Source organism: Mirounga angustirostris, unplaced genomic scaffold (assembly GCF_029215605.1).
Source record: "Mirounga angustirostris isolate CCGP_5_RB_7025 unplaced genomic scaffold, mMirAng1.0.hap1 SCAF_2, whole genome shotgun sequence".
Classification (NCBI taxonomy): domain Eukaryota; kingdom Metazoa; phylum Chordata; class Mammalia; order Carnivora; family Phocidae; genus Mirounga; species Mirounga angustirostris.
The window spans coordinates 98,052,541-98,067,173 of NW_026991710.1; the positions used below are offsets into that span (position 1 = coordinate 98,052,541).

General features: G+C 36.4%; 1 protein-coding gene across 2 annotated transcripts in view; it reads right to left on the reverse strand.

Moving 5' to 3' along the window:
- The window catches only part of SEC24D (SEC24 homolog D, COPII coat complex component), a 99,627-nt gene that overhangs the window by 39,025 nt on the left and 45,969 nt on the right, over positions 1-14,633 (reverse strand). For both annotated transcript variants that reach the window (XM_045870227.3, XM_045870228.3), the window contains exons 9-10: positions 7,191-7,329; positions 3,782-3,897 (exon numbers count right to left, since the gene is read on the reverse strand). In XM_045870227.3, coding sequence (XP_045726183.1) covers positions 3,782-3,897; positions 7,191-7,329 — 255 coding nt within the window. The remainder of the gene's footprint in view (positions 1-3,781; positions 3,898-7,190; positions 7,330-14,633) is intronic.

The following is a 14,633-nucleotide window of genomic DNA, read 5'->3' on the forward strand; positions in this document are numbered from 1 at the left end:
ACCCAGTCACTCTATTTCTAAATTTTTGAAGAACTGCTATACTCCCATGAGTTTCTCTTGCTTGGACTACTGCATTAACTTCCAATATCCCCCTGCCTCCAATCTCTTTCCTCTCATTACACAGACTGCTGTCAGAATAAATGGTCCAAAGACACAATCAGATCACAATGCTAAAAATGCCTCTGAAGACAGAATGTTTATTGAGAGTCCTCAAAGTCAAGCACAGAGTTTGGCACAAAAGAATGCTCAATACTGCTAACTGAGTGAATAAATGTGTAGATGGATGGGTAAATGGACTAAGGCAACAACTCCCTCTCTACCTTTAATGGTCCTCATCACCTACTGAATTAACATAAATTCCTCAATGGCCTGGCATTTACAACCCCCCATAATACTCATTAACAAACAGGTATAAAAAAACCAGGAGATCAAAGGTATGACGCCAAACCCAGTGGTTAGTCTGTATCTCAAAACAATTTCCCAGCTTTACTTCCCATTATTCCCCAATACACATTCCTTCAACTAATTTAAGTGTTTGCCATTTTCAAAGCATTTCCTATCCAGAAGTCACAGTTTAGTAGGCCTGGGCCAAGAATTTGGCCATAAAAGTATTTTGTTTGGCATAGTGTTTTGTTAAAAAAAATATTTGATATGAATGTGTTTTGGGGGAAAGAGCTAGTTCCCATACTAACTCCACTTCACTCATCTACAACACCCGCCTAGTCCCTGAAGAAAGCGAAGTTGCAAATCCTCTGCTTCTGCTCACTGTTTTGTTTTCCCTTCCCTTCTCACATGTCCAAACTCTGCTCATGGTGTAACCAGCTCAAAAGTCACTTACTCTTTGAAGCCTTCCCTGATCCTCCAAATCATACATCATCGCTTGTCCGTTTCTTATGGCACTAGGATTATTGGACTCATATAGCATTTATCATACTTGGGTTTATATCATAACTATATACTTATCGGGTCTAGACATAGGAAGTGCCTTGAAACCAGTTCATTATCTTGTTATTTGGTATCCCTCACAGCACATAACCAAGTGTCTTGGGCATGTTAGGTATCCATATGTCACAGTGAATTAAAATTAAGTGGAGAGATGAAAAAAGAAAAAAAAAAAAGAAAAAAGAAAGGCTGGTTCGGAATGGGGTTTTACATTTCAGGTACACTTTGTGTGTAGATATATTCTGTAAACTCTTAAGTGAAAAACTCAGTTATATGACAGAGTTGGGGTATTTTTTTTCCAGGGGAATCCCATGGTGATTTTCTGAAAACTGATAAAGAATAGGGGTTCTATGGTCATGCCAACACAGTTTTCAGTCTGGCTCTAGCACTTTCTATGTGTGTGTGATTTGAGGGTGGCACTTAGGCTCTCTCTAGGCCTCAGTTTCCCCATGTAATGGTGGTACTCACCACATGGGTTCACTTGAGAACTAAACGATACAACACATACAAAGTACTTAGCATAGAGCATCACATATAGTAAATATCAACGTTAATTTTATTATATAAAATTGGTATCAAGATAAACTAAGATGAATAGGAGAAAATATAATTTTGTATTTCTAAATTTGTGTGGTGTTAAAAAATACATGTACAAATTAAATAAGCTCTTTTTCATCGTCCAAATCCCTAAGGCAACTCATTATTATTCTTTATCTACATTTTGAATTATAATTAAACTTGAAGATACTTAAACTCTTTAAATTTTAAATTTTACTCGGAATAATAAAAGGTAGATTAAGCTTACAAAAAATTCTTTAAAATGTACATTTTTTTAAATTTGGTTCCTTGCCTGCTGGGCGAAATTTCCCATCAATTAGACATCTGGAACATTTCCAGATAACAGAGTTTGAAGATACTGAAACTTTTGTTCCCAGAAATAGATTTGACTCTCTGCCTGAGTTTCTATTAAAAAAGCATAAAATCAAGATTATATAGCTTTTTTGGCAGAGAACTAGAAACTGAGAGCATAGTTATATTTATACTATGGTTGCAAAGATCAATCAATAAATTTTCCATCACTAGTTATTATAATGGCTTTATTTATGGTCTACTTAATCATTTACCTTCAGCCAAGAACAGTAAAGAACAAATAAACTGCCTAAAAGTAGTTGGTACCTTAGGATTTTTTTTGTCTGATATAAAGCATTTATACCAAAAATGTTCTTATGTTTCTCAAAATATGTTCAGACGTTACATTTTGAATTAATAAAGCATTAACTTTTCTTTAATAACTAGTTCTATGTAATGTGGTAAAAGAAATCATACAAAGCACTAAGATAAATGCAAAAGTTATATTAACTGAAAAAAATTAAATCCAATCAATTGAAAAAACTTCTATTCGGGAAAAACGTTCTTTGTAATTTAAACTCAATAATGTGGACTGGTCCCCTTGCAAACATCTGTGATAGAATTCTGTGGGTCGGAGGCTGTTTTCTGAGAACTGGGCATCAGTAGGCATTCATATTGGAAGGGGAAGTAAGAAAATTAGAATGACTCTGTTTCTTCAGGTCTACATATGGTACTTCAGATAGAAGCTGAAATCTGAACTGATACCCAAGAAAATGCTTCCAAATCACCGAAGAATTTTAAAGCCCTGCAAGTTACTCAAAATGATGGTCACTTTCACTGTGACATTGGAAAAGGGAAACAGCCAGTCCTGGGAATAGTAACAGACCTGCCAATTCATTCATTCATTCATTCATTCACCCACCCCACATACACTGATTAACTGTCTTCCCTGTACTAGACACTGTGGTGGATACCCTAAAGAGAGCCAGAACAAGAGTCTTGTCACCAAGAATATTGAAATCTATGAAGAGGGAAAACATTTAAGAAGATTTAAATTTCATGGGGATAATTGCTAAAATAAATATACAGACCAAATTCTATGGAGGGGGGGAACCCAGAAGAATTAGTAAATAACCACTATGATCAAGTCAAAGAAAGTTGTTCATGTGCACACATGCACACACTCACATAAGATAAAATTTCAGCCAGGTATTACAGAATGAGTAGGAGTTTGCTAGGTGGGGTATATAGATGTAACAGGAGGATGCAAAGATAGTCTGGTCAGAACAATCTTACCTAAAAGCATAGACTTAAGGAGTGATGAGTTCAGAGTATGTGGTGAGTGTTTTGTACAGCTGAAGAGATAGCAGAGGTGATAGTATGGAGGCCAACAGTTAATGATCTGATAAGGAAAGCTACATTTTTGAATTTAATTTTTTAGATTAAGGAAATGGGCAGGAGTCTCATGCTTATATTTAAAAGCAAGGAAACCAGAGGTCAGAATCCTAGGCTCTCACATAGTCCAAGGGAGATTTTAAGAGCCTTAAATCATTGTGGTGACAACTGGTGTGCAGAAAGGAGGTAGAGAAACCTGTCCTAGTCCTATTGACCATATCGGCTGAGCATCTGCCTTGGAAGGGAAAACCTTTTGAGATCTCTGACAAAACAAATAAGGTTGAGGCACTATATGGAACTGTTGCTTTAAGAACTCAGAATATTTTATCTGATAGGGACATAAAAATTAAATTATTGTTTTCTATTTCTGGCACCACTTTTTAGTTTTTAAAAATAATCACTGCTCTGAATAGTTTGGCAATTTAATCATGTTAACAGCCTAGAAGCCCTCATCTGTGTCTGAGGCATTTCTATATCCCCATAGCACCACCAAAATGCTTTGTTTGTGAACCAAGATTCAGTTCTTTACATATGAAAGTTATTCACTTGAGTTTGACATCAATGTATAAACACTTGAAGTCCTGGGAACACTTACTCTGCAGTAATCCAAAGTAGCAACATATTCATAAGATCCTAGAGATAACTCTGGCCTCTCATAGTGGTCCAGCCTTCTCCCGATGTGGTCCAGATGTTGGAAATAGAATGGTGGAACTAATAAAATCAAAATAAGAAAGGAAACTTTTGTTTTCATAACACAGACAACTTAATAAGTTCTTAAAATTTATTACAGGAGGAAAAGAAGTAGTTGAGGGGGAAAAAGTATTTTAAAGCTAGAATGCAGTATATTCTAAATATCCACTATGTAAAAAGCATGTGTGGAAAGTACAAAGGTTTTCTAAAAAATCCTCTTGACTCTTCTGCAAGTTACCAATGACATGTAACATTTATCATTTAGACCACTATGAAGAAACGGGATAAAAATACTGGTGTTTTTAAATTGCCACAAAGAAAATTTAATTCTCCCTATTTAATTACCTCCTTTAAAAGGAATTCTGACTTTTCTAACTATTTAAATTTTCAATATACCTAATGGAAATATACATTGGTTATTTGGACTCTACTATTAACTATAATATTTGTTATCCTTTAATTAAGAGATGTCTTCAGCCATGGAAAGTTTGCATGGTAATCTTTTAATGTTTGGACTTCAGAGCAGAGAGGATTGCTGTATTAGGGAAAGACTATACCACTAAGATCTCAGCTGAGAACTCTTAATTTGATTCAAATGTCTAAGGAGGTTAGTTCTGGCAATGACCTGGAAGTCATCCAACAGCACAGGAACACTTATGAGTCACACACTGAACACTTGGACAAATATGGCCTGGTATCTCTGTGAAAACAAACTCCTGTTGCCTTGAGATTAATAGGGCTGGCTAATAAACCACTGACAAAAGAAGTATTTAGAATAACCAGCAATGCGCTGGTTTTCAGCATTTCATAAAGAGCAACATTTTCATTTGTAAGACTATAGAAGTAATGCGTTCTCTTTTAAAACCAACAACCCAGTATTCTTTATTTTTAGTTGTGAACCAACGTGAATTACAACAAGACTGTTTTTGTAGGTTGGAACTTAAAAATAATCACCAAGAATTGATTTTTCTATTTTCTTACCATAACATGGCCATTTCTTTTAAAACAAGTTTTATAACACTCATATGTACATATGGATCTCTGAATTTGGAAAATTCAAAGTCCTGTAAAGATTATGGAAGTGGGAAACTGACAGTCTCAGCAGAGATAAGGAAACTATGAGGGCCTAAACCTGCAATATTGTTACTTTTAGTTGAGGTAGATGATGTTACATTGACTATTTAGGATTAGGTATGGTAATTTCTACACAGTGTAAACTATAATTCATTTTCATTCACATATCTACATGTAACATGTGAAATTTTTTAAATTTCATATTCATTAGCATTTCATCTTATCTGTCATGTTTATAAAAAAAATTCAAGTCACATTGTAAATTATGCACAGCCAAATGACACTTTTCTTCCTGCATGCTTTTGACCTCACATGCTTCCCACTGTGTAATCTCTGGACACTTTGAAGGGAAATAGAGTGAAACCATGTAACCAAGCTTGCTGGGTTATTTCTAACTTCAATTAACCTGTGTTCTTTAAACCTAAATGAAGAATGCAGGTGTCAGTGTAAATCTATAGGAGTCTGGCTCCTTTTAGCAACGAATATTTGAGCCTAGTATGAATAACCCTATTGGAAAATGAACACGGCAGCCTCCTAGGAGTGAATACCCAAGGGAAGGGAATTTATTAGGTAGAGATACAAGAATTCTGAGTGGTTTTGGTTTTTTTGGTTTTTTTTTCTACCAGGAAGTGCCTGGGCTCTGAGCTGATACTCTGGGTGTGACGCCAGGGTGTCATAGCAAACTGAAGATCCTGGATCTAAAAGCTACATAAATTTCTGATTACCTCCCTAATAAAAGTGAGGGTCTGGCTAAAGACATTGAGGAGCTGGTGACCTTGGTGGAGACATTTATCCAAATGCTGCAGGAGAGGTCTCTGCCTTCTCATGACTCTTCCCCACAACACTAAAGTACAGGGAAATGAATTGTCACAGGGCTCCTGAAGTCCAGGTCCCAAGATTGAGTGGTAGCCAATGATTTGGTTGCAGACTTCATCCAGGATGAAACAAGGAATAAAATCTTCCTTAGAAAGAGAAGTAAGGGCGGAGAACCAATAGAATCTGGTCTCACAGGGATATCCAATTTGCACTGAGTGGATGCCGCAGCTGAAGCAAGGAGAGAGACATTACAAGAGGATCACAGTTTTTGAGATGAGGCTAGAAACCAATGATTCCACTCCAGAGCAAGGCATTTTTAAGAACTGACCAAAGTTTTTGTGAGAAAGACTCCTAATACCAGTCTCTGGCACTCTGAGCTGAACAAAACCAGGGACTGTAATAAGGAGTTGGGGCAACAAGGCGCTCTCCCACCAGAGAACACTCACAGAGTTGAGCCGCCATGAATGCAATGACAGAGGCAGAGAGCAGTGACATTCTTCAGATTTAATGACCTGCAGAGAAGCATGTCTATGAAGATAAGGAAAGAGGAAAACACGTAGAAAGTTCATGCTCTCATAATCATCACATGGTTCTAGAAAGGGTCTAGAAATGTAAATGAATGTGGGAATGTTTCAGGCTGACTATGCTCTTTATTGAGCACCAAAAAATTAAAAACACAGACATGTTATGAATATAATGAATGTAAGTTGCTTTTAGCAAGTTTGCAGTTTTCTTCAACATCAGTCAATTCATACTGGAATGAAAGTGAAAATATAAAGAATGTGGAAAAGCCCTTCAGAATAATGTTTTTTTCCTTCTTAAGCAATCCAATATTCATACCTGAGGGGAAAAATAATCTATACATGTGTTAAAGCCCTCAGTTATATCAGAGCTTTTCCTAAATACTGATCAGCTCACATTCAGGAATAACTCGGAGGAATAAAGGAAGAGGGGAAAAAAAATCTCCAACTTATCTATAAACACAGATAAAATAAAAGTTCTTCTTTGTAGTATCTGTGGAAGGAAACCAACCAGAACATGCTCCGTTTGGGACCTCCACGCCCCTCTCAGCCTCATATAAATGCATGAAGTTGCACATACAACTTCCCACATGGAAGCTGCTCTGTTTCTTACAAAACTCCAAAGTAGGTAAGTAGTTTTATTTCTCAATCCCCTTCCACAAAGGCTCCGTTGGAGGCAAAATAAAATTTTACCTCTCATGTTTAGAGATGATAAAACTGAGAGGTTTTGTTTTGTTTTTGCTCTTCCTCTGAGTTGTTCTTGAACGTGAGCTCATCAGTATTTAGGGAAAGCTCAGGTATAACTAAGAGCTTTAACATATATTTTTTCCCCTAAGCTAAGAAGTACAACATATTTCAACTAATAAAGAGCTTTTACTACGAGCAGGTATTGGCACCACTTACCATCGTTCACACAGTTGCAAAATCCACACTGATACCTCCTTCCTCCTTCAATGAACTGCATAAATGGGCACATGTAGGCTTTGCACCTGTTGCATCTGACTGGTCCATTCTCTCCATGATTTACCAAATAAAGGGGAGTCTATAAGAAGCAAGTAAAATGAAGAGATAGGTGGGTACAGGATTTCAAGGTACTTGAGAAATACTATGGAATAATTTTAATTTGAAAAGTCTTCCAATGACATTCATTAAGAAACTCTTAACTCTTGGTGTTCACCAGGAGAGTAAAGATGTCTCTCTTGATACCTTCTGAATTCAAAGAAATACCCAAACAAAAATTAATTTGAATTTTTATCTCATTAATAAGGACATATGTATATATGCGTATTTATGTATATGTGCATATATATGTATTTATCTGTACATGTGTGAAGGCAGAGAGAAAATATAATGATGGCAATAATATTTAATAAAGCATATGTTAAAAATGTCCTGGACACCTTATATCACATATTTTGCTAAGTTTGTTCATTGATTACAAATAAAGAAAATGAATTGGGTCTGATTTCAAAAGCTCTAGTTTGGATAGAGCTCTAGTTTGTTTAGATAAGTTCCATCAAAGAATACAAAATGTTTCTTCAAAAATGAAACTCTCTGAAGAAATATACAATAATGTTCACTTTAAGGCAAGGACCCTGATTCTGCCTCTTCTGTTTCTTTATCCCATGACAAAACGTACTCTCAAAGTCGCTGGTCATGCTTTGCCAGGACTGAAAAAATAAATATTTCAATTGCTTCTTCCTCATAAGCATGAATAGAAACCATTTTACAGCTTGAAAGTGAAAAAGCTCAGCATTAGAGTCTGCCTTGTTTCTCAACTCTTTTGGCTTTCAGAATAAAACCACAAAGATTCTTCTTGCTTTTATAAATCTCCCTTAAAGATAACATTTCTAGAAAAGCTTGAGAATTACAGGGTTTGGCATGTTAACAAAGTTTTTCTTAAAAAAAAAAAAAAAGAAGATGTAAATAAAGCAGACTGCTTTTTAATGGAGACCTGAAGAGGAGGAAGGTGGTGGATGAGACAGAGTCAGAAGGCCATTTTCTACTCAACTTAGAAAACTGAGATTTACTGTTTGTCCTTGTCCAGATGTTCAATGTGAAAACCAATCCACTGCTGAGGTTTCAGAAATGAGCTGTGAGATCTCATAACAGAAAAAACAACAACAACAACAGGTTTGAAGAAGGGGCGCCTGGATGGCTCAGTCAGTTAAGCGTCTGCCTTTGGATGAGGTCATGATCCCTGGACTCTGGGATTGAGTCCTATATTGGGCTCCCTGCTCAGTGGGGAGCCTGCTTCTCCCCCTCCCTCAGCCTGCCGCTCCTCCTGCTTGTGCTCTCTCTGTCAAATAAATAAGATCTTAAAAACAAAAAACAGGTTTAGTATAATACATAAAAGAATCAGGAGAGGGTCTTAAAAAAAAAAATTCAGGATTAGTCCCCACTGCCTCTGCACTGCCCTCTCCCCCTCCTCTTGCCTCAAGGAAGGCAGAAAATAGATTGGACTTCTCATATAGGATCTCTTCTGATCCCTAACATGGGCATAGCTCTGGTGCCCCACTGGTAGGATTATGACAGGGATTAAATGAGGGATCCATGTGTGGTACTGAGCACTGTGCCTGGCACAAAATTATTGGGTAAAAGGTAACTGTTGCTATCATAACTATATAGAACCACCTTTCTTCTCTCAAAATCACTGAGCTCAGGAGAGAGTGTACTTAACGGCAGATTACAGTTTGATAAGTTTAAGATAGGCTTGAGTTTCTACAGGCATTTGTTTATATAAACATTTTGATTAGCTAACTTGTTACTGTAAACTGTCACTGTTAAAATGATCTAGAAGTGAGGATATCTACCTTCCAGGAAATTCTGATATAATCTAAAGGATATAATCTAACGGTTAAAGCCGAGAGCCACAGAAGGTTTTAAAAACCCTCCCCAGGAATTTGACTTAAATGTATACATATTCAAATACAGACACATACAATACTTTTTAATACAAACTCTGTGTTTGAGAGGCAAAAAATGACAAGTGTTTGTCCTCTTTAGCTGGTCATAATAACAAATCTGAAGGGACAAAAGGAAAGCAAACACAAAGATACAGGTCCCAACCAGAAATTCTCAGGATAGTGAATGGAGAATTAGAGTAAGAAGTGAAAGTAACAAAAATGTTAATAATAAGATGGCTTTTTCTGGATCAAAACTCCAATTATCAGTCATGCCTTTGTTGCTGTTCAGCTTTACCTCTGAGATCAGAAGATACTTTGAAGAATTAAACCAGGAAGAAGGTCTGCAATTTGCCTGCACTCCAGCCAACTTTACTTGTCTCATCCTTTTATTTTGAGAGTTCAAAGACTATAATCAATTCCCTGAGAGACTTTAGAAATATGATGCCATTATTTGCCAAAGCAGAGGTAATACGAGGAAAATTAGCCTTATTTTTACTGATATGATTTACCCAAAGGCAGGCCCAACCTAAAATTACTGTGAAACTGTCGGCAACTGACACCTGAGCATTCAAGTCCTGGCAGATTCAAACTTGCAGAACCAAAAACAAATGTCTAGTAGTAAACTGGAGTCGTGTAGTGACTGAATATAGGCTGTTAAATACACTTACATTTTTTCTATTTTCAGTCTTTTGGAAACTGGATGATGGATAGATAAGTAAGGTCTTCAGACAATTGAGGTGACAGTAAAGAATGTTAAAAGCTTTTTAACTGTTTACATTTTCTTTTGGGGCAACAGGACAAGGGTTCCTAAATTACACTGCCTTATTTCATCTCTCTCAGGCCATGTTGAAAACTATCAAACTATCAGAGATTTTCTTTGCTCTCTCCAGATTTCTGCTTATCTGCTCTACAGTAGTCTGCATGAGCTCATAAATAGCTAATCTTATTCTTCTTCTGAGTTCAGCTTTAGTGTATACAGCTTTTTAAAAAAAAATCAAATTACTTCCCCTAAAAAATCTCTAAGGTTTTTTTTTTTTTCCTTCACGAAGGACATTATATCACTAACATTTTCAGATTCTATAATTTTGTTTATAAATTGCTTTAATCTTTTGGCTTCTAGTATATTCCTGTCTGCTCTTTCTTTTCTGTTCTTCTCATACATGGAAAAAGTGAAAGGATGGAGAGACTGGCTCTAAAAACCTCATCCGGCTATTCTTGGCTCTGGTCCTGTGTGGCATGAGTTTATACAACACGGAAGTGATGTGGAAACTGAGGAAGGAAGAGGAAGAATAATAGTTGAATCTTTTGCTTGCAGTTTTGGATTACAGGGCTATGCTTGTCCTTTACCGGTACTAATTTTAATTAAGATGCTTTAATTGAATAAAATGTCTCTTTTTTGTGCATGTATAATACCATGCTCCACACTGGGCCACAAGAAAGAATATAACTCACTGAGAAATGAGGTTCAGTGTTGAAATGATGTAAGTGATTTAAAAAAAAAAAAAAAACAAAACAAACTTTTGGGTTAATTTTCCAAGTAAAAGGAGTAGACAACAAGATGTATCAATCAATAACTCCTTGGTACTATGACTACAATTTTTAAATTTTTCTTATATTAATATATTATCAGTTTCCCAACTATTCCTGCCATTCTCTCAGGGAACTTTAACATTTATTTGTTCAGTAGGTGCTGAGTATATTATGTGCCTTGGTGGGGCATTCAATCTGTCAGGATAGAAAAGACATTAAATAAATAGGCATGCAAATACGCAATTAACAGAGTAAGGTAGGAATAGAAAGAATTCTATTTATATATAAAAGTTACGAAATAATCATTAATAAAAGTTCTCTTTAGCTGAAAAGGCAATGTTAAACAATTCGGATTGTATCCCAAAAGCAAAAATAGATACTCAAGGAAAATGAAGTACAATGCAGAAAGATCCCAAGTGAAGAACTGTTAAGATTTGTAGCCTATATGCTCTGTTTTGGATCTATATAGCTAAGAAAAGTCTGAATACACAGGTCTTGCTAGTTTCTCTTTTAGATGAAAGATGAATACCAGCAAGCACCTCAATATTAAAAGCTGATTATAACTAAACCAGGACAACTAAAGAAAATATGAGGGTTTTTTGTAGCACAGATCCAGTAGATGGCACTGTGCAACTAAAAATTAAAACTATATAATTTACTCAGTAGGTAATAAAATACTTAAGATAATTATGCCACATTCATTTATGTAACTCTAATAACATTTAACTAAACTTATGTCAGCTATTACTGTCACAAAATTAAGAAACCTATACTTCACTTGAAAAAAAAATTAAATAATGGTTTAAAATATCCTGGATGAAACAAAATTAAACATGAAATACAGGCTACCTTAAGTATAAATTATATGGAAATTACAGAATTTGTCAAAATTACTGAAGCTAATAGCCAAGAAAAATTTAATTCTAAGTTTCTAATCCCCTAACTGACTTTTCCTTGACTATACATGGGAAAATAAGTAGCCCCAAAGTACAGTGGGCAACCTAAAGATGACCTGGAAAGAGAGTGGCCCGAGGAAGCAAATGCCCCCATGGCCAGTGTCCACTTCCTACTTGTCACATTCGCATTAAAGGCCAAAATAACAAAGCAAAGTTAGTGAAGCTCGCATCATGGTGCTCAGCAGTACACTGTGATGGAGAAATTCTTTTTTTTTTTAGATTTTTATTTATTTGAGAGAGAGAGAGGTAGAGTGCACACACCTGAGTGTAGTGGGGGGAGAGGCAGAGAGAGAATCCCAGGCAGATTCCTGCTGAGCACAGCCAACTCGGCCAACGTGAGGCTCGATCTCATGACCATGAGATTACGACCTGAGCCAAAACCAAGAGTCGGACACTTAACCAACTGTGCTACCCAGGCTCCCCAAGAAATTATTTTCTAAAGCAAACATCTACCTTCCTGTTGGAACATCAAATCACAGGCAGGAGTGCGGATGAAGGGAGGAACAGGATAGAGGGGCTAAATCCGAGAGTTCGGTAACACCTTGACTTAGGAAGGTTACACTTGCCCATATCCAAGATATTGCTGGGCGGAAACCGTCTCACATTGCCCCGCTACCTGCCTCCTTATTTTTCAGCACCAGAGTTCTAAGTAAGAGTTCTAGAAGTTCTAATACATGCACACAAATTCTATAACTACCTACTTCCCCCACCTTTTAATACTTGTTTACTAATTTTGAAAAAATACATATTTTCCTTTTTAAAATAAACTTCTCTTCCCTGTTTTCTCCCTTTATGTCCTTCAATAGAAGGGTCAAAGAAAGTAATCAGTCTCCTGGACTATACAGTTGTCCCAACATGACCAACAGTCTACTTCACTTAGTGCCTGAAGGAAATACCTCAGCTACATAGTTAATGGTAAGGGAGAGAAATTTTTGCTTATGTGGGTCCTAAATCAGGTCAAAAGTTTTAAAGTAAGATGACCTGTGGAAATGTAAAACAGTCTTCCAGCTTGATAAAGAGCCACATTCAACATCAGTTATAGTCCTCAGTAAATCACTAATAAATAGGTATCTTTAGCAACAACAGTTTCATACTGTTAAATGTATTTTGGCATGCAGCTACTTCTTGGGATTGAAGTACTGCTTATTTTTTGATTCTATATCAAGAAGAGGTCAGTTGATAACTTGGATTAATTGGGGGGATGTAAGTAGAAGCATGGAAATGGTATGTGAAAAGATAATCCAGAACCTGTGATGAACAACTACCCTTTAAAAATGTTAAACATTCAGACTATTAGGCACGATGGAAGGCAAGCAGGGTTAGATTCCAGAGGATTATGCCCAGAAGCTAGAATGAAAAGAGAGTCTGTATCAAGTGCACTCATTAAAGACATTTCCATAGGAAAGAGGAATAAGAAGCAGCTTGTATGTGTTTTCTATTTTTAGTCTTGCCATATATGACATTCGGTCAGCCTACATGGAAAGAAAGGGAACAGGGCAATAGGCTACTTACTGTACACACATTTTCTAAACAGCAGTTGTGCTGTTTGACTTTTTAAAATAACAAATACAGGATGAAAGAATATATTCTGAATGCCTTTTAAAAATGTTTTGCATTTTCTGAAAAGAAACAGAGCCTGATGATAAAAACATTCAATGCATTGTAATAATTCTAAGCATATACTTATACTTCCTAAGGATGTTTTTAGTTGGCCTTTGTAAATCTAAAACTTTGTGTTTTCATATTTCCAGAAAAGTATCCTCTTGTTAGAGTGCACCTCAAAGATTATTTTCAGCTTTTTTCTCTTCAACATCACTGTTAGCCTATTTATTCTTACAGCTATCTTAGAGCTTACATTGGATTTGAAGATCTTTTTAATTTGGATATGGGCCCTTTCCATGGGGGGGGGGGGTGTTTTGTATTGTTTTGTGCAACCAGTATGGAAAATTCTGAAAAATTTTACTGATTCAAACCTATAGGTAAGATCATAACTATTATCTAGTATTATTTGTAGTTTAAAATGCTTTCAAATATATAAAAAAATATCAATTTGATGTTGAGATACTAACATCTTTGAGAGTAGGCATTACCATCCGTGGGTTCAGAAAAAATGGAAGGTCAGTGATGAAAAGTGACTTGTCCAATAAATTGCAGAGATGCAGCTTGAATTCTCATTCATTTACTCCACCTATTTGCTTTCTCTGTGTTATAGATACAGAAACTGCTTTGCAGATTGCTCCTATAGAAAAGCCTACAGTTTCAAAGAAAGGCATCATTACTCGTGGTCTATGATTTGAACCAAGCCCTCAGTGCTCCCTGGTAACTATTAAATGTCCCCTGTCATTTCTCTTCCTCTCTCTCTATAGGAGCTACTTTATACCTTTTCAGCCTCCAAATAAGCTCTCTTTCCACCTCCCTTAGCAGATCATTTTGCCTTCTTGTTCAAAAAGAAAATAGAAGCAGAGAGGAACTCTCTTGACTTTCCTCCACTAATTTGCCAGTATCTACTTAATATTTTCCTTTCTCTCCCTCTCCTATTACAAGGGAAGGGGTATCCCTTTCTCCTCCTGACTTGGCAGAGACCTTGTCTAAACTGGAACCAAGTCTCAAACTGGCCCCTGAGGACTGGCTTAGACATTTCAGCTGTATGTTCCCATATCATCTTGTGCCTGACAGCACTCATCATACTGCTTTACTTTTCAATATCACTAGTAAATTCTCAGATCCATGACTCACAAGTCTAACGTGTTTATTGTTGTATTTCCTAGAGCACAACATCTGAGAGAGTAGGGAGTCAACAGTTTTTGAATGAACAAACAAAGTATCTATCAGGTATTCACAAATACACTACCGTAATTTCACGGCAGCTCATGATAGGTGCTTAAGCCAAAGGCACTAATAAAAGAAGAAATCACTTATGGTTAGCGGGGTGGGGTGGTCAATAAAAGCTTCTT